Below are 17,140 nucleotides of genomic sequence, written 5' to 3'. Positions count from 1 at the left end.
CCGGGGCCGGTTTTACAGCCTGCCCGGGCAGCCCTGCGGAGCTGGGAAGGTGTCAGGGTGGCTGCTCCGGGCTGAGGAGGAGCTGGGGGGCAGCAGGGCAGGGGCTGCAGCCCTCAGGTGCCAGGGGGGGTGCAGGCAGCCGCGTTCCCCCTGCCCGCAGCGAGCGCGGCTCCATCTCCCCCCGCATCCGGGGAGGGAAGGGAACAAAGGCTGAGAACAATTCCTATTGTTTACCGAGCCTTTCTTTGGGCCGGTTTCTCCAGCCCCGTGCTGCTGCCCAGCCCCATCTCCGGGTGCCTGCGCCCCAGCCGTGAGGGGCTGGTCCCACGGACACGGAGGGAGATGCCTTGGGCAGCCTTGGCAGGCACTGCAGCTCCTCTCCTGATCCCCAGCACCACTGGGCATCCCCTGCCTGGATCTCCCTGGTACCTGAAGAACTGACCCACCACCAAAGCAGGATTCCCTGGGAGGTGTGACCCCCCCCAGGGACACAGCCTGTGGGACACAGCCCCTGAGGACATGACCCCCCCCCAAAGGACACAGCTCATAGGGACATGATCCCTCAAAGGACTCAGACCCTGAGGACATGACCCCCCAAAGGACACAGCCCATGGGGACATGACCCCCCTCAAAGGACACAGCCGATGGGACACAGCCCCTGAGGACATGACCCCCCCCAAAGGACACAGCCCATGGGGACATGACCCCCCAAAAGGACACAGCCCATGGGACACAGCCCATGGGGACGTGATCCCCCAAAGGACACAGCCCATGGGACACAGCCCATGGGGACATGATCCCCCAAAGGACACAGCCCATGGGACTCAGCCCCTGAGGACAGGACTCCCTGAAGGACATCACCACCAAGGTGCTATCCCCATGGTGGGGAAGAGCTGATCCCAGCCCATGGCTCAAAGGGATAGGGAAGGACTATCCAAGGAAACCTGGCTCTCCCTCCCCTTGCCCAGCCCCATGCAGTGCCCCTGGTGAGGAGAGCAGCCTTTGGGGACAGGGGGACATGCAGTGGGGCTGTGCACCCCCTTGGCTGTCCCCTGAGCAGTCTCTAATTACAGCCCATCCCGGCCCAGCACTCTGAGGCTGCTCCTAATTGCTCTCTGCAAGAGCAGGGAGGGATTGGGGCCAGGAGGGGACAGGGATGGGTGGCAGCAGTGAATGCTGGAGGAGAGGGAGCTGCTCAGCGTGTGGCATCACCCCAGACTGCTGGGTCTCACCCTGGGTGTCCTCTGGAGGGTGTCTGCAGGAGGTATTGAACAGACGAGGAGGAGTTAAACCTTGTTTGAGGGGGATTGTAAATAATTGGTAAAATAAACCAGAGGGACGCCCTGACCTGCTACTGAGCCAGTGTCAAAAGGATGGAGTGGAGGCTGAGTGCCATCAAATGCTAAAAGTGAGGCTGGATGGGGACAGTTTGGACAAGTGGCTTCAGCAACAGGACTGATGTTTTCATAAACCTCAGTTTCATGCAGAGCCCTTAAGGAGGCTCTCAGCACTCCCACCAAGGCCATGTCCAACTCAGAGCAGGATCTGGCCAAGGACAAAACTCAACCACTCATTGCTGCTCCAGCCAAAGTGCACTTGAAACTAGCCTGGCATCCCTCCTGCATGGCAGGCACGGCTGCTGGGAGGCAAGCTGAGGGCAGTGCCAGCCTGAGTGGCCAGGCAGAGGGAGGCAGTGATGCTGGGAGAGCAGCACACCCAGCCCCGTGGTGGGCAGGCTCAGCAAAGCAACCTCAGTTCACCCAGCACCACCACACCAGCCCAAATTGGGGTGCAATTTGCCAAATCATTTTGGCATGGAAAAGCCTGTTTTGGGGCAAAACTGGCAACCTGCTGATGGGTGGTGGAGCCTCCCCGTGCTGGGCCCAGCATCCAAGGGCGTGGGTGCCTCCCACCCCCCAGCGTGTTGCATCCTGCACCTCTGCTGCTTTGAACCCACCTGACACAGCACCCTGCAGCCCCCAGAGTGGGTGCCTTCACCTTGGCTCCCCAGCCCTGCCCCAGGACACCCCTCGCAGCCCCTCTGTGGCTGACCCAGCTCCTCATCCCCCCAAGTGTCCCCAGAGAGCAGGGTGCTGGCAGGCCAGGGCTGGCTGCTGTCCCACAGCCACCACACACAGAGGGAGGGGATTGGGCTCACTGTCTCATCCCCCCCTCCTCCTCCTCCACACCCTTCAGAGGTGACATGACCAGGCAGACACCCTCACACACACACTGCTAAACCCCAGCAGCTCCCCTGTAATCACAACCCACCCTCTGGATCATTACATTAATTATACATTAACCTACCCCTCATCTCAGCCACCCCAAAGTCAGAGCTCAGGTGTTTGGGGTGGGGGGGGGGGGGGTAAGAGTCATTTTCCAAAGCCACCTGGCTGGTTCTCCTTTTTTTTCTGGGAGAGGTTGAAGGGTCTGGCAGACTGCTGGCAGGAGAGGGAAGGGGCTGGAGTCCCCATCCTCCCTGGGGGGATGTGACAGTCCTCGGGATGTGGTGCTGAGGGACATGGGGCAGTGGTGGCCTTGGCAGATGGATCTAATGATCTTAAAGGTCCTTCCCAACCACAACAATGTTGATTCTATGATCGGGGCTGAGATTTTCTCCCCCCCTGGGTCAGGGGAAGGTAACCAGTGCTGCTGCTCCCCTGGGGAAGTGCAGGGATCTCATGGCCTGGCTCAGTGGCACACACAGCACAGGGCAGGGGAGGCTGCTGCTCCAAGCCCCTTTCTGGAGTTTCCTCCCCAAAGCCATCCCAGCCAAATCTCAGCAGAGCAGGCCCTGGGGAGAGGCATTTCAGGTCTGTGCTGGCAGAGGGAGTGGTTCTCCTTTCAGTTCTCAGAGCAGCAAAACATCCTCACCAAGACACAGCCTTCAGGAGGAAATCAAGAGCTTTCCCCATTTCATCTGGAAGGCAACACACCAGGTTCCAGTCATGCTACAGCTCCAGCCAGAAAAAAAAGAAAAACAACAAACCAAACCAACCAAAAATAAATCTTGAGCTGGAAAGAAGCCTGGGGCTGGCTCTGCCCCCAAGCTGAAGCTATTTCATGTGGCTCCAGTACCTCTTGCCTGGCAGCTTGCACTTTCAAAGAACCACTTGCATGCAGGCAGGCACACAAAATACAATTAATGAATGTCTTGCATCCCACTGTGTGTGTTCTGACACAGCCCCATTTACCAAGGGAAAAAAAAAGGAGTGTGTGTGTGGATGTATGTATACACAAAGGCTTTAAAGAGGACATTGCTTGCATTTTTAACAGCTTTGTAAGGGTTTTGGTTTAGGTGTCTTTTTAGATATAAAAGCCTAAAGCAAATATAATCCAGAAAAAGGGTTGTTTGGTTTTAGTTTTTTTTTAATCTTTCATACTTTATCTGCATGCCTAACACCTGTAGAGCTCTGACACTCCCCAGGGAACATGTTTTGTAGTAACCATTTCAGGCTGAAAAAAGGCAACTGCTCAAAACCCATTGCTGGTGGCTAGCATTACACCCTCTGCCAACACAAGCACATCAAGCCTTCCAGGGATGTCTGTCACAGGCTCTCCAGCCTTTCCTTCTCAGGTATTCCCCAGCTGCCTGCCTGCTGGAAGCCTCTGAGGGCACGGGGGGCACAGGAAGCCCCCAGCTCCTGCCCCCCTTGGGTAGGGGCTGTGAGATGAACCCTGGTGCTGCTCACAGGGGCTCAGTTTCTTACCAAAGGATGATGATGTTTTCTTCTCTGGGAGTAAAACCAACAGGGGAACCCAGGATGCAAAGGGTGGTGCTGTGTCTGAGCTCTTGTGTTGGATGGAAGGTTTGTTGGTGGCTTCACAGCAAGCCAGGGGTCAGTCCTGAGGGGGATTTCTGCTGACATTTTGTCACCTGCAGCACTGCCTGGTGTCTGTGGTCACTGGGTGGCTTCACACCCCCGAGGCAGCAAGCCTGCTGCATGCCAGCAACCCAACAAGAGATGATTTTCTGTCTAAGCAACAGGGATGTGGGTACTGCAGAAATCCTCAGCAGGAACTGGGACACCCAACTGCCCTTCTCAAACCCAGGTGCTACTACCAGCAGACTTGGAATGATCTATTAAACCAAAGCAAAGGCCTTGCCAAAGCAAGACCTCCCTAGGCCATCTACGTGGGCCAGAACCAGACCTTTGGAAGAAGAAAGATGTATTGCATCTGCTGGCTGTCAGGTTTTTAGTTTTCTTTGGATGACTGAGTCCCTGCCATCACCAGACACAAGCCACACGTCTGCTGTGCCCAAGCCAAGTGGCTCCACTCTCCCAATCCTCTAGAGAATCCCTCCTTGGAATAAACCACTTACACTCCTTAGGACCAAGTCAGAATCAGGCTCCCTCAACCAGTTGCTTACCCATATAAAACACCCACTGCAACACATTTCCATACATCTGTGAAAGGAGAAAATAGAATCACTTTATTTTCAGTATACAGACTAAACCCCACCATAAAGATACCAAGTGAGTACACACGAATAAAACACTCCGCACTTAAAACCCCCTCATTTTTTGCCATGTCTGCTGAATCCAGTGGTGCTCACAGCTCTCCAGTGTGTTCAAGAGCAGCTGCAGAACTCCCAGAAGCAACACTCCATCTATGAGGATTTAACAAACACCCCCAGTTTGTTCAGAATTGCTATGTTTTCCTGCGTGCCTGGAAATACTAGTTAGATACAACACTGTGTCACCATCCCTGCTCCCAAAAGATGCCAGATGTCCCCCTCCCACCCTCACACCAGCCCCAGGGTTACTTGCAGAAGGAGATCAAGTCAGCAAGTTGTAGGAATCCCATCTCTTCAGAGGGACAGCAGGATAAATACTGACAGGCTGTACACATGTGCATGCACACAGTCACCTCTGGAAAGCTTCCTTCGTGGGGCAATTCCTTCCACATCAGATGCTTTTCAGAGGAACAACAACAACAACAACAACAACAACAAAATAAGCCCTTCTCAAATGTAGCCCCTTTAAAGCTGCCAGCAAGGTTTGCTCCCCTGTGCTAACAATGGGCATTGTTATTGCTTGTAGTGAACTGGAGAAGGTCAGGACCTGCACAAGAGATCAGTCTGCAGAGCACCAAGTGGCCCTGAAGCAGCTGTACAAGGTGCTCACTGCAGATGGTGTTTCCTGCACCCTCCACCCCAGCCCTGGCTACAGTGGCCTGCAGCTCTGAACACCTCATTTTAAATAAAAAAGAGTCATCAGCACAAAGAAATGGGACTTACAGAAAACTGATCACCTTGATCTTTGCTCAGTCACCTGTAAACCAGGTGAGCTGGGCTGCAGTGCCTAATCCCCTCCACATCCACACCATCAGCTGAGGAGCTGATGTTCTTGCAGAGATGATTTTACCTGTCCAGTGGAGCAGACACACTCCCAGTGGATTTTCAGGGTGCCACTGAGCTGCCTTGTCCTTGGTGACCCTACCCAAGGTGTTTAAAAGAATCCAGTCTTCACATCTTGCACGTCTCATTGGATGCAAAGTTTGCAGCTCAGAGTCTTTAAGAAGTGATAGTAACAATGCAGCTCTTGGGATTTCTTCCAAGCAAACACTGACTCAAGGGCTCAGCAGACACTCAGTGTTACATGGGAACACCAGCCCACTGGAGATCCCCAGCCAGTCACTGGGAACTACTCCCAAAATCTTCTCAGAAGTTAAATGTTGCACAATCACTTTCTTTCCTAACTGACTAGAGCCTTTTTTCATAGCCTCTCTGGCTACCTAAACTGCAAGTGCTGTCCTAAACTTAGCCTGTAGCATAAAACTGATTATTTCCTGTCTAATGGTGCTCCAGATGCAATACTACCTAACAAAACCAAAACTAATTCTTCCAGCAGGCAATCCAAACCAGTTCTGCTCTCAAACAGCAGACTGGCAAAGCTGGGCTGCAGATTGCAAAGTCTCCAAGCTTTTGATACCATGAACTGAGGTAGCAACAAGCAGCCTCTGAGACAGCACTGTCTCAGCATCTTTCCCTGGTATTAAATCCCTTTTCAATGCAATTTAATAAGCAGAAGCTTTAATAACTAGAGGCTTCTCTGGAGCAGTGAAAGAAGAAAAAAAACCAAATCAAAAGATGGTAAATAAATAATGATGAGAAGAACTAGGCCAACGTTTTGCAACGTTTTCCTTTTTGGTACCAGCACTGAGCACTGCTCGTTTTCAGGTGGAGAGAGATACAAAACAATTCAGTCTCTTTGAGAGCTTAAAGTCCAAGTGACTTCTGCACAATCTGCTTGGCAATTTTGTTAAATTGTTCTCTGTCTTCTCGCCACATCTTGGAGGCATCTACATTGGCTCCACTCTCATCATTTGGCTCTGAAATGAGAAAAACTGAAAGGTAAGTGGGGCAGGCAAGCAAGGGAACACAAAGCTCTCACTTTTTCAAGAACATCTCCACAGTGCCTCTTCCCTCTAGCTCTGGCACAGTTCTCCTGCTTGATGCTACAGCAACACTGCTCAAGAAAATCCAACACCAGCTCCTGGATTCCCAAATGGTTCTGATTTACCTGATTTTTAACAAAATACCACGGCAAGGTTGAGACCAGGCAAGAAACAAGTGGCAGAGGAGCAAAACTTCCTCCAGCAGTTGAGCCCTGGCACGCATGCAGAACAATGTGGTGCAGCAGCACCAGTGCTGTCCAGAGGTTTTAAAACCACACACTGCTCCCTGAAAAAGGTTTTTTGGTCTGTTCTGCAGCTTCACAGACAAAAAAAACTCCTCCTGACCAGGCTCTGTCATTCTTCATGGCTTGTTCTACTAAAAATAAACCAAAACCTCCCAAAAACCCCACAGAATGCTTTGGTTTGCTCAACTAAAAACCAACCCAAAACCCCAAGAGAACCCATAGAATGCTTTGGTTTCTTCAACATCTTTCACCTGCAGATTTCAGAGCACTTTACAAAGCACATGAGGCACCTCCTGTTGTACAGAGCTCAGGTGGAACATGGCATTTATCAGCTTCAGAGGCAGCACACAGCAGGACAACTGTCACAGGATCTCAGAAGTCACTGAGACAGGACATGCACCCATTCTCCTTCACACACCAGTCCACACTCACCAGCTCATGATGGACACCTTGGGCTCAAGTCTTTCTCAACATTAAAAGCCAGGAGGTGTGCAGCTCACCCTGTCTGGTAGAGGCTGGGGCAGAGCCAGAGCTGAGAGGCAGCCTAAAAGAGGCTGACCCCAGATGTTTTAGAGCAGTTCCTCCAAAAGCCATGGGAGAAGAGGAGAGCCCAGGAGGCTCCCATGCTGACACATCTGGGTAAAGCTGCACCACAAACCAATTTCTTGGAGGCAGTGGGAAGTCCAGTGAGGCTGCAGAGCTTCCCAACAGCAGGTTACTGTTCTGAAGCTCAAATGGTCCCACGGAACCAACCTCTTGCTTGTTCTTTGAATCCAAACCCTCTAAATGGTTTTAAACCTTTAAACACTCAAAACCTACTCCAAGGGATGCTCTGCCCTTTTCAGGCAGCTCAGTGACTCTGTGGGGACATCCTGGCAAACACAAAGATGGTTTTGTGCAGTGCAGTTGCTCACAAAGCTGGAAACCCCTGCTTATTAATTCAGTCGTGTTTTCTTTCAATTATTTTAAGAGAACTTGTTTATTAACATATAAATCCTGGGGTTTTAAGAGCTGTGGCTGCTACTGAGCAGCTTAAAATGTCCTTTGCTCACTTAAGCAGCAGGAAGAAGCTCCAGCCAACCCCAGTAACTGTTCCTGAGATAATAAAACAGCAGAGTCCTTACCTGCCAGCATGCTAACAACTGACAAGAGGATCTTTTCCACACTCTGGACAGGACTCCACCTCTCAGCACTGCTCTCATATCCCATGGGATCATCCCCAGGAGCATGAAGAATAGAGATGCAAACCCTTCCATCTGGGTAAACTGTAAAAGAAGCAGAGGGGATTGATTCTTACTCAGTGGAAACACTTGGCCCCTTCAGATCTTTAGCACAAATGAATGTCTGGACTTGGATCTGCACAGGACTGCTGGGAAACTCACTGAAATTTCCTCCCCCAAAGGTTAAGAGGGCATAAACTTCGAAAGACAAAAATCTGTAGAGAAGACAAACCAGGTGCCTTGAGTTGCCAAAGAGTGGGTGTGAGTCCACCTGTGCCTGATTAGGACGGGCCCCTATTGGGCATGAGCAAGGCCAGGGGGCCAATAAAGGTGGGACCCACACCCACAGAGAAAAGCTCAGCTCACTCTGGTGCGAGGCATGGAGAGGTCAGCAGCTGGTTGAGCCTCTGGAGCAAGAAAGGCTCTTCCCACTACACTTCTACCCTGGAAGCGCTGTGTGGTGGCTGGAGTCCTGGAAGAGACCAGCAGCTCGTCGAGCATCAGGAGCAAGAATGGCTCCTCCCGCTACAAAAATCTAGCAGAAAATTTCCTTTAAACAAATACTAAGAAGCATGGGTCATCCTTCCCAGCAGAAGCCTGCTGTGTCATCAACAGCCAGGGACAGGCTCCATGGAAAACACCAAGGGATGCAGTCTGGAGGCAGAGGGGAAGGAGTTATGCACAGACACAACTCCAAGAACCAACCAGTCCTGCTTTAACTGAAGGGTGAGAGGCACAGAGCACTGGGTGCACACTGGAGCCCTTCACTGCACTGGGACAGGACAAAGAATTCAGCAAACTTGCCCTGTTGCAAGACTGACTTCAGAAATAGTGCTCAGGGCTGCAAAAGGGGCTGCAAGGCTTTTACCTGCCCAGTGCTCAAACCTGTCAGCTGTATTTGCCACCTCAGTCACTTCCCCTGAAGATTTAAGACAATATTGTCACCACCAGAGCTGTGAAGGAAAGGCCAGCAAGGGCTAATGTTCAAACACCTGCAAATGTGACATCTCCTTGGACAAAGCACTCTGCATTTCAGTAACATCAAGAATGATATTAAACCCATGACCTCATCCAGAAAAAGCCACATCCAGACATTGGTAAATATGAACAAATTTCCACTCACTAAAATAAGACCAAGCTACTTAAATACAAGCTGCACAGCAAGACTGCTCAGAGTCTGTTATTAATTCCCTAAACCTCACATCAAGCACAGGAGATTTCTCTGTGGAGTAATTAAACACCAGGTACAAGTATTACAAAGGCAGTAAAACTGCTGGGATCTTATTGGGACTGTTGCTGACCAAAAGGTACATGAGGAATAATGCCATCAAGTGACCCTAAGACAGAGCTGGGCAGCTGAAAACCCCGAGGGCACACTCGAGGCTGGAGAGAACCAGCCTTGTGAGGGATGCCAGCTCTCCTGCTGCAGGAGGGGTTTGGTTTTTCTGAGCAAGCCACCCCCCAGGATGCCCTGCTGCATCAGACTCACTGTTTGGATGGAACATCTCACAGGTGAACCTCATCTTGGGAGGACTGAGAGGGTAGTCCAGGGGAAAGCTCAGAATGGCAGGGAAAACCCCATACTCGAAGCAGGTGTCTTCAGGACCCCTAGAAACAGATAAAAAGCTATTGACCAGAGCTTTAAATAGTTCTCTCACCCAAATTCTTCCCTAATGAGATGCTGGAGATGTAGGTTGTCATCATCCTCTCCAGAAAACAAAGAGTTACTACACTCTTACCCCACACCTCAGACTTAAATCCAAATATGGGGCTTGGGAGGGAAGGGGGATATCAAAGCCTGCACACTAAATTACTAGGAAGGTCACAACACTGCTTAATTAGCAGGGTGTGTCTGGATATAATTGGAGTATCTGGCTCCAAGGCACGTTCCAGGATTTGAGTGTCTGCACGTCAGGAAAATGCAGAGGCAGGTGTGGGACTCCTCTGCCTTTGAAGATACTGTTATGCTGCACAAGGCAGAGATGGCAAATGCTGCAGCTCAGAAATCATTTGTAAAACCTCCAGAGTTTCAAACTGCCAGTATCGAGCACAACCACACATAAGCACTCAGCACTATCTGATGCAAAAAGAACCCCAAAAAAACCCCAACAAAAACCCCAACCCCCAACACAGCAACGTTCTTGTGAAAATAAAACCAGAGCTCAGGGACCACAACTGTGAGCTGCAGCACAACAAGCTCTCTCTGCAGACTCAAGGCATTTAGTTTGCACTCCCACAAGTGCAGGCAGAGAACAAATGGCTTCACCAGGACACTTGTAGGAAGGTTTCCTTATTGTGTTCCTCATCTAGTTCAAAGCTGAGAACATAAAGACAACTATTGTGCCCTTCCCTGCACAGAATGCTTCCGGGAGGCGAGCAGGAAAGTTTTAGACATGATTTATTCAAACCTGATCAACCCTCTGGAAGTTATAACACAAACATGATTTACCTTGATTGGAAAGATGATGAAACAAGCTTCAGCACTGAAAATCCTAGCCAAGGAAACCTCATGTATTTAGTAAAAAAAAACCTTCATGCAAAGGGTTGTACTGCCTGGGAAATCAGGGTTAGGAACATGCTCGTGCCTCCTCCTCCTCCTCTCAGTCCACATTCTCCATGCCAGAAAGAACAGAAAAGGTGAAGGACTCCTAACACTTAAGACAGCAACTGGCAACCTACAGGAAAGTAAAACAGAGACCAGGAACACCTGAAACCCTCAGAGGCTCCCTCTGGGATTCAGAACACACACACAGGAGCTTTGTGATTCAAACCTGAGTATCCACACGGGCAGCTAAGCACCCAGGGACTGCAAGCATGAGAGCTAAACCATCCCCAGTGATTGTGTTCCCTTTGTGGCCTTTTCCCTAAATTTAGCCAGGATTGTGCTCACATCTGAGAACACAAACTGAATGCATTTTTTTCATGGAGGTTTTAATTCCAGCTGCATTTTAAAGGCTTATTGTTGAACTTCTAAGAGCACGTCCATCCACGCGTTGAAAAGCTGGTGGGTGTCTTGTGTTCTGTTTGGAAAGCAAACCCACAGCCTCAAGCTGTCAAACATGTTAACCCAACATGCTCCATTCTAGGCCCTGCATTATGGGAGCAAAATGCTTTTGTTTGAGCCATTCACTGCTGCCAGGATCAACTTCAAAGGAATTATTCAAGTTAATCCAAGACAGCGTTTGCAAACACAAACCACTCAGGAGGCTGCAACGTCCAAGCTCAGCAGAGCATCTCAGCCCAAAAAGGGCCATCAGGAGATGGGAAACAGCACAGCACCTCTGGAAATCCCTGCAGAGAAGGTGCTGCAGCTGCAAAGGGCACCCCGTGGAAAGCCCCCCTGATGTTTTCCTCATGCTGTCAGCTCCTCTGAGCTGCTCTGCCACTTAGGAACAACTCTGGTGACAGAAGACATAGCGTGGAAAAAACAAAACAAAACTCTGAACTCCATGGCTATTACCTAGGCAAGGGTATCTATATGATGGGTATCAGGAAGGGGGTGGGTGGGTATCTGCCAAAACAGGAGGAAGAAACACATGGACAAGGACAATTAATTCTATAATCACAGGCTCCAGTACGTTTGCAAAGGGTTTATTTGTAAAAAAGGATGCTGAAAAAAGAGCAAAACCCACAGTCATCAGATGCCAGAATGGGGAATTACATGCCACACAAAAGATGCAAGGCCAATTAGAGACCTAATTACCTTTCTAGGCAGGTTTCTGCTAAGCTGTCTTCAATTTAGACTGCTTTGTTTTCAAGCCATTTTTAGGATAAGAAGTTTTTAACATCATTCTGTCTTTTGGTTTGGTTTTTCTTAGGGGGATAAACTTTAACAGCAACACACACTCGTGTGTGCCAAGCAAAGGGGACAAAACCTGGTCTGAGTGCCTGGGGGAGCTGAGAGGAGCTGAGCAGCACCCCAGGAAGCTCTCTCAGCATGCTGGGTCAATGCCTCAGCCTGGGGGAGTCACCGTGTCACCCAGACCTGAGCCTCAGGAACACCCCAACTCAGCCCCTGCCTGCTGTCCCTTCCTGCCAGGCTCCACAGCCCCACAGAGGATTCCCACCCTGGATTCTGGATCTGTGGCACTCCCTCTGGGAGCACAGCAACTCTTCTGTCACCCAGACACATCAGTGAAGCCCTGACACTTCCTTCTGTGTTTAACTTTCACCTAGCACTGCTGCTGCAGGCAACAACACTGGAAAGACAGATTATTGATACCTTGAACAATAATGGTGGGGTTTTCCCTCCAAGCCAAGCTCTTCACATCAATCTCTACAACATCACTCAGCCCACCCCTGAGCTGATTCATGGGCCACATCTTTTCTCTCTTCTGCATCTCTTTTTAAGAATTTATTTCTTTGGCATTACATGAGCACTGCCTTCTATAAACTGGAAGAATGGGGAGAAAGTATTCTGTTCTCTTCATTATCATGCCACTTGATTCCCTCTCACACTTCATCTGTCTAAAAATCTGAAGCCAACTTCAGTTTTCTTGTCTGTGCTTCCTTCACTCTCAGGATCTCACCCAGCACATTGGAGATTACAAAACACCTGAGCAGATTATCACAGCCAAATACAAACAAGTCATTTAGCTTGCTTCCCAAACATGCAAACATTTCTACTACCAGAGTTCTGTAAAGAGATGAAAGTAACCAAACATGTGTAGGGTAAACAGGTTTCTATTGTATCACAGCTTCAGAATTCAGCAGAGCTTGAAATATAATTTAATTATGACACACACACACAATACAGAAACCAAAACTAAAGCACCTCCACCTCTCGTTTTGTGCTGACAAAGAGCTGAAGCTCAACACTCAGCACTTTAAAGGGCTTTCAAGTCTGCAAACAGCTCCTCTGTTGTTTAAGAATTTGTTATGGGAAACATGAGAAAAAGTATTTTTAGGTAATGAATCAAATCTAGAGGTACTTTTGTGTGTCCCCCCTGAGAGGGCTGCTCAGCCACACATTCTTTGCTGAGAGAAAGTACTGACAGGCATGCATTTCATCCCAGATTCCAAGAAGTGCCTTAAATCCTCAGGGATTTCTGGACTCCCAGCCCTGCACAGCTGTCTGAACTGAAACTGGCTACAAGACAGGGTGCAGGTTTCAGGAGGCTGATACCCATCCCACTTACAGAGAGGGAAAGCTTAGGACACTGCAGCCAAAACCTTTGGAGGCAGACAAAAAAAAAAAAATAAAATCCATGGTCAGTCTTTCCTTCTTCCAGAGGACTGAGCTCCAGGAAGTTTAACCTGATCCTCACAGGAGGAGCTGCTGCCCATCAGCAGAGGCACCTGCAGCTCCTCACATCAGTCAGCAAACAACCAGTGGGAATCCAAACCTCCCCTTCCCAAGGCCCAAAATAACCCAGAGGCTTCACCCTTGCCATGGAGTCAGATCTAAGGTGCTGAGCAAGAAGATTTTGTCCTTTCAGGGAAAGTTTTGCTACAAACAACCATAGCTTTCAGTCTGGGAGCTGAGGGGAGAGAGCAGCTCTGTACACAAGTCAGTGTGTTTGGCTGCAGTTAAAACATGAGAAACTCCCTAACCTTTGTTAGTTAGTTCCAAACTAACTTGTGTGACCCCCAAGCAATTGGTTCCTGCAGATCCTGCAGATGCAGTGGGAACCCAAGGGAGCCCAAGTGACAATTCCTGCTGAGTTTGCAAGTTTTCTAACAAAACATTGTATTCTGGTGACACCTGTACAAGAAATGATCCCTTAAATCCCAACGCTGCCTCTGCCACGCTGCTGAAATTCCAAATGTAATTCATTCCCTCTTTGTGTCAGGAAAGAAGTTCCCAGCCAAGGTCCATATTACACTATTTTTCCCCATTCCTGTTCTCCTGGAAGCTTCTCAAAGAGTGCAGGTGGTTATTTCAGACACAAACCAATGTGAACTCACATGATCAGAGCTTCCCACTCAAAGAAGTTCTCCTCGTTCATGGGACCTATTAAAAACAAAACAAAAGAAGAACAAACCAATGCTTAGCACCACCTGAATGCAAGGCTACAACTCCCCAGAGCCCAGACACTGCTCAGCTCCTCACCTGCCACTATTCCTTCTGGTGGGTTCAGGGTCAGCTCTGTGAAGAGAAAACCACAGGGAAGGTGAACAACATTTCAGGCAGGGCTGGGGTGGCCATGGCTTAGCACAGAGGCCTTGGGGAAAAGCTTGAGGGCATCATGAGAGGAATGACAGAATGTCTGGGCTTGGAAGAGACCTCGAGGATCACCCCCTCCAACCTCTGACCAACAGAATATTCCACTCACACTTCACTGGGCAAAACCCAGCAGGCCCAGGACCTCCCTGCTGACAACTAGACCTAATGCAAGGCACTTTTCTAGAAAGTAGTATCACAGTTCCACAGAATGGTTCTACTTGGAAAAGGCCTTTAAGATCACTGAGTCCTGACTCTACCAACCAGCAACCTAACTGCCAAACCCAGTGCTCAAACCCTGTTCCTAAGCACATCCATCCATCCATCCATCCATCCATCCATCCATCCATCCCCCAAAGCCCTTGGGATGGTACTTCACTCCCCTCCCTGGCCCTCTGCTCCTACAAATCCCCCTGGTTCCTGCTGGCTGCTGCACCAGGCTGAGCCCAGCACAGGGATGGCAAAACCCCTCAGCTCCCCCAGGCTGTGTCCAGGAGCTGTCTGGCTGAGGCTGGGAAGCAGAGCAGCACATGGAGGAGCTGGAGTGCAGGAGCAGGATGGTGCAGCCTGGGAGGGGAGCTCTGAGCAGCTTCTTTTGTCCAGGCTTTAGGGAGATGCCAAGCCCGGGAGGCTCCTGGAATCATTTTGCTCCATCTTGTGGCTCCCTCTGGGAAGAAAATCCCTGCTTTTTCCCCACAGTTCCCCTCCAGAGCCCAGCAGCCTCTGTGGCTGCCTGGTGGGAGCCTCTCTGCAGCAGGGAGCTGGGCAAAATCCCAGCTCAACAGCCCAGAGAAAACCCTGGAGCCCCAGAAGCCAAGAGGCAGAGCCCCAGGAGCAGAGGCTCTGCAGGAGGTTCAGTTCCTCCCTGGGCTCAGAAACCCCTCAAAGAGGTTTCCAGCCCCAAGGATCAGGCACAGTGCTCAGTGGGCAGAGCAGGGGCACCTGAGCTTGGATTTTGGGGTGGCTGCTCCTACAGCTGCTCACAGAGGAGGGAACAATCCCTTTTCCCTGTGGAATCCCTTTCCCTGTTCATCCTGCCTCCTGAGTTCTCTGTTGGTCCACGTGAAACTGGGAGCTCAGCTCTTGGGAGCTTCACTGCCTGACCTGCCAGGAGCTGGCACATCAGAGCCCTGACCTGAGCCCCCAGCCCATCACACACCTGGGGGGTTTCTCTCCAATGCTTTCTAAGCAAGCAGCAAAGAGCTGTGGTGTGATGAGGGCACTGTGGGATGGCTTTGAGAAGTGAAAGGCCTGGAGCACCTCCCGGAATCCCCCTTCTCCAAGGAGCAGGAATCAGCAGCAATACTTTGCAGGAGCAGTTCCTTACTCAGGGCTGACCTGAGGAAGTGACTGGGGGACAAAACCCTCCCTGGAGCAGCTCAGAGCCTGCCACCACCCTCCCCTATCACACACATTTAGTTTTTTTAATCCACTCTGTTTCCTTCTCCTAAACCAAAGCCAGAACATCAGGGGCCAAAAGCAGCTGCACAACCAAACAAACTTATTGCCCAACAAAGGCACCTTTGGACACAGCAGGAGCTGAGCAGAGGTGGGGGGCAGCTCCCCCACTCCAGGAGGAGGGGATGTCCCAGAGGGACCCATCCTGCAGCAGGGGGGTCCTGAGCTGCCCTTCCCTGCAAGGGACACCTTTAAACCACCCCTCACCCCCCCTGGGTCCCTCTCCCTGTCACTAAATTCATGTTTAAACGTGTGACAAACACATCCCAGTATCATCTTGCAGGGAACAAAAGCTCCCACGCCTGCCTTTTGGTGAACCTGGGCAAAAAATGGAAAGAAGGGGACAACTTGGGCTGAATTTCCTGGCTTCCCCCGTGCTCCCCATCCCATCCCAGACCCGGGACCCCTCTTCTCCAGCCTCCTCGCTCCTGCAGCTCCAGGGAAGTGAGAAAAACCCGGGAGAGGGGAGTGATGCCAGCCTGGGATCTTCTCCCCCCCTGGCCCAGCTTAATAAAAAACCCGGGGTCCCCTCAGCCCCCCCCCAGGAGTCTGTGGGGATATGGGGAGAGGGGCAGGGAGGGAAGGGAGGAAGAAGGGAGGAAGAAGGGGAGGAAGAAGGGGAGGAAGAAGGGGAGGAAGAAGGGGAGGAAGAAGGGGAGGAAGAAGGGGAGGAAGAAGGGGAGGAAGAAGGGGAGGAAGAAGGGGAGGAAGAAGGGGAGGAAGAAGGGGAGGAAGAAGGGGAGGAAGAAGGGAGGAAGAAGGGGAGGAAGAAGGGGAGGAAGAAGGGGAGGAAGAAGGGAGGAAGAAGGGGAGGAAGAAGGGGAGGAAGAAGGGGAGGAAGAAGGGGAGGAAGAAGGGGAGGAAGAAGGGGAGGAAGGGAGGAAGAAGGGGAGGAAGAAGGGAGGAAGAAGGGGAGGAAGAAGGGGAGGAAGAAGGGGAGGAAGAAGGGGAGGAAGAAGGGGAGGAAGAAGGGGAGGAAGAAGGGGAGGAAGAAGGGGAGGAAGAAGGGGAGGAAGAAGGCAAGAAGAAAGCAAGAAGAAAAGGAAGAGAGCAAGAAGAGAAGGAAGGAAGGGAGAAGGAAGGGGGAGGAAGGGAAGAAGGGGGAGGAAGGGAAGAAGGGGAGGAAGGGAAGAAGGGGGAGGAAGGGAAGAAGGGGGAGGAAGGGAAGAAGGGGGAGGAAGGGAAGAAGGGGGAGGAAGGGAAGAAGGGGAGGAAGGAAGGGAGGGGCCCGCGGCCTGAACCCCCGCAGTCAAACCGCTGCCCGTCCCGCGGCCTCCCGGGGCTGTGTGCAGGCTGTGTGCAGGCAGGTCGGAGGGGTGCAGCTCAGGGGACAGCCGCCCTGCCCCCGACTCACGCTTGTACTCGGCCATCAGCCGCTTCAGCGCCGTCCCCGCCATGGCGCGGCCCCGCCGCCTCCGCCGGGCGGACAAACAGGCCTCCGGGAGACGCTCTGCCTCCTCCTCCTACGCCGCCTCTATGGTGCCGGCAGCCGGGTCCGCCCAGAGACGCCGCGCATGCGCAGAGCGGGGCTCGCTCGTCGCGGAGCTGGAATGAGGGGAAAAAACCTGGAATTGGGGTAGAAATGAGGGCAAAACCGCTCAGCTGGGGCAGAGACTCGTCAGGGAGGCACAGGCGGTGGGAAATGCTTTGTT

At 51.3% G+C, this 17,140-nt stretch overlaps 1 protein-coding gene across 1 annotated transcript; it reads right to left on the bottom strand.

Moving 5' to 3' along the window:
• Positions 1 to 4,404: 4,404 nt before the first annotated feature.
• On the bottom strand, positions 4,405 to 16,977 carry UBE2G2 (ubiquitin conjugating enzyme E2 G2). Its single transcript, XM_030456289.1, has 6 exons — positions 16,843 to 16,977; positions 13,920 to 13,955; positions 13,775 to 13,820; positions 9,357 to 9,475; positions 7,772 to 7,912; positions 4,405 to 6,336 (listed from the first exon to the last, which is right to left on the bottom strand). Exons 1-6 carry the CDS (start codon positions 16,883 to 16,885, stop codon positions 6,224 to 6,226), a joined length of 498 nt encoding a protein of 165 aa, XP_030312149.1. The 5' UTR covers positions 16,886 to 16,977; the 3' UTR covers positions 4,405 to 6,223.
• Between the last annotated feature and the right edge of the window lie 163 nt (positions 16,978 to 17,140).

This window comes from Calypte anna, chromosome 9, assembly GCF_003957555.1.
Source record: "Calypte anna isolate BGI_N300 chromosome 9, bCalAnn1_v1.p, whole genome shotgun sequence".
NCBI classification, from domain to species: domain Eukaryota; kingdom Metazoa; phylum Chordata; class Aves; order Apodiformes; family Trochilidae; genus Calypte; species Calypte anna.
The sequence above is the reverse complement of the archived record's forward strand: the minus strand, read 5'-3'. Positions and strand labels throughout refer to the sequence as shown.

Bases quoted from the DNA above. Each gene is read 5' to 3' on its own strand.
- UBE2G2 (XM_030456289.1), bottom strand. From the start codon at position 16,885: ATGGCGGGGACGGCGCTGAAGCGGCTGATGGCCGAGTACAAGC. The intron at 9,476-13,774 runs GTGAGTTCACAT...ATCTGTTTCTAG, and splicing joins GAGTGGGAAGCTCTGATCAT to GGGTCCTGAAGACACCTGCT. The intron at 7,913-9,356 runs GTGAGTCTGATG...CTTCTTTTACAG, and splicing joins TGAGATGTTCCATCCAAACA to TTTACCCAGATGGAAGGGTT.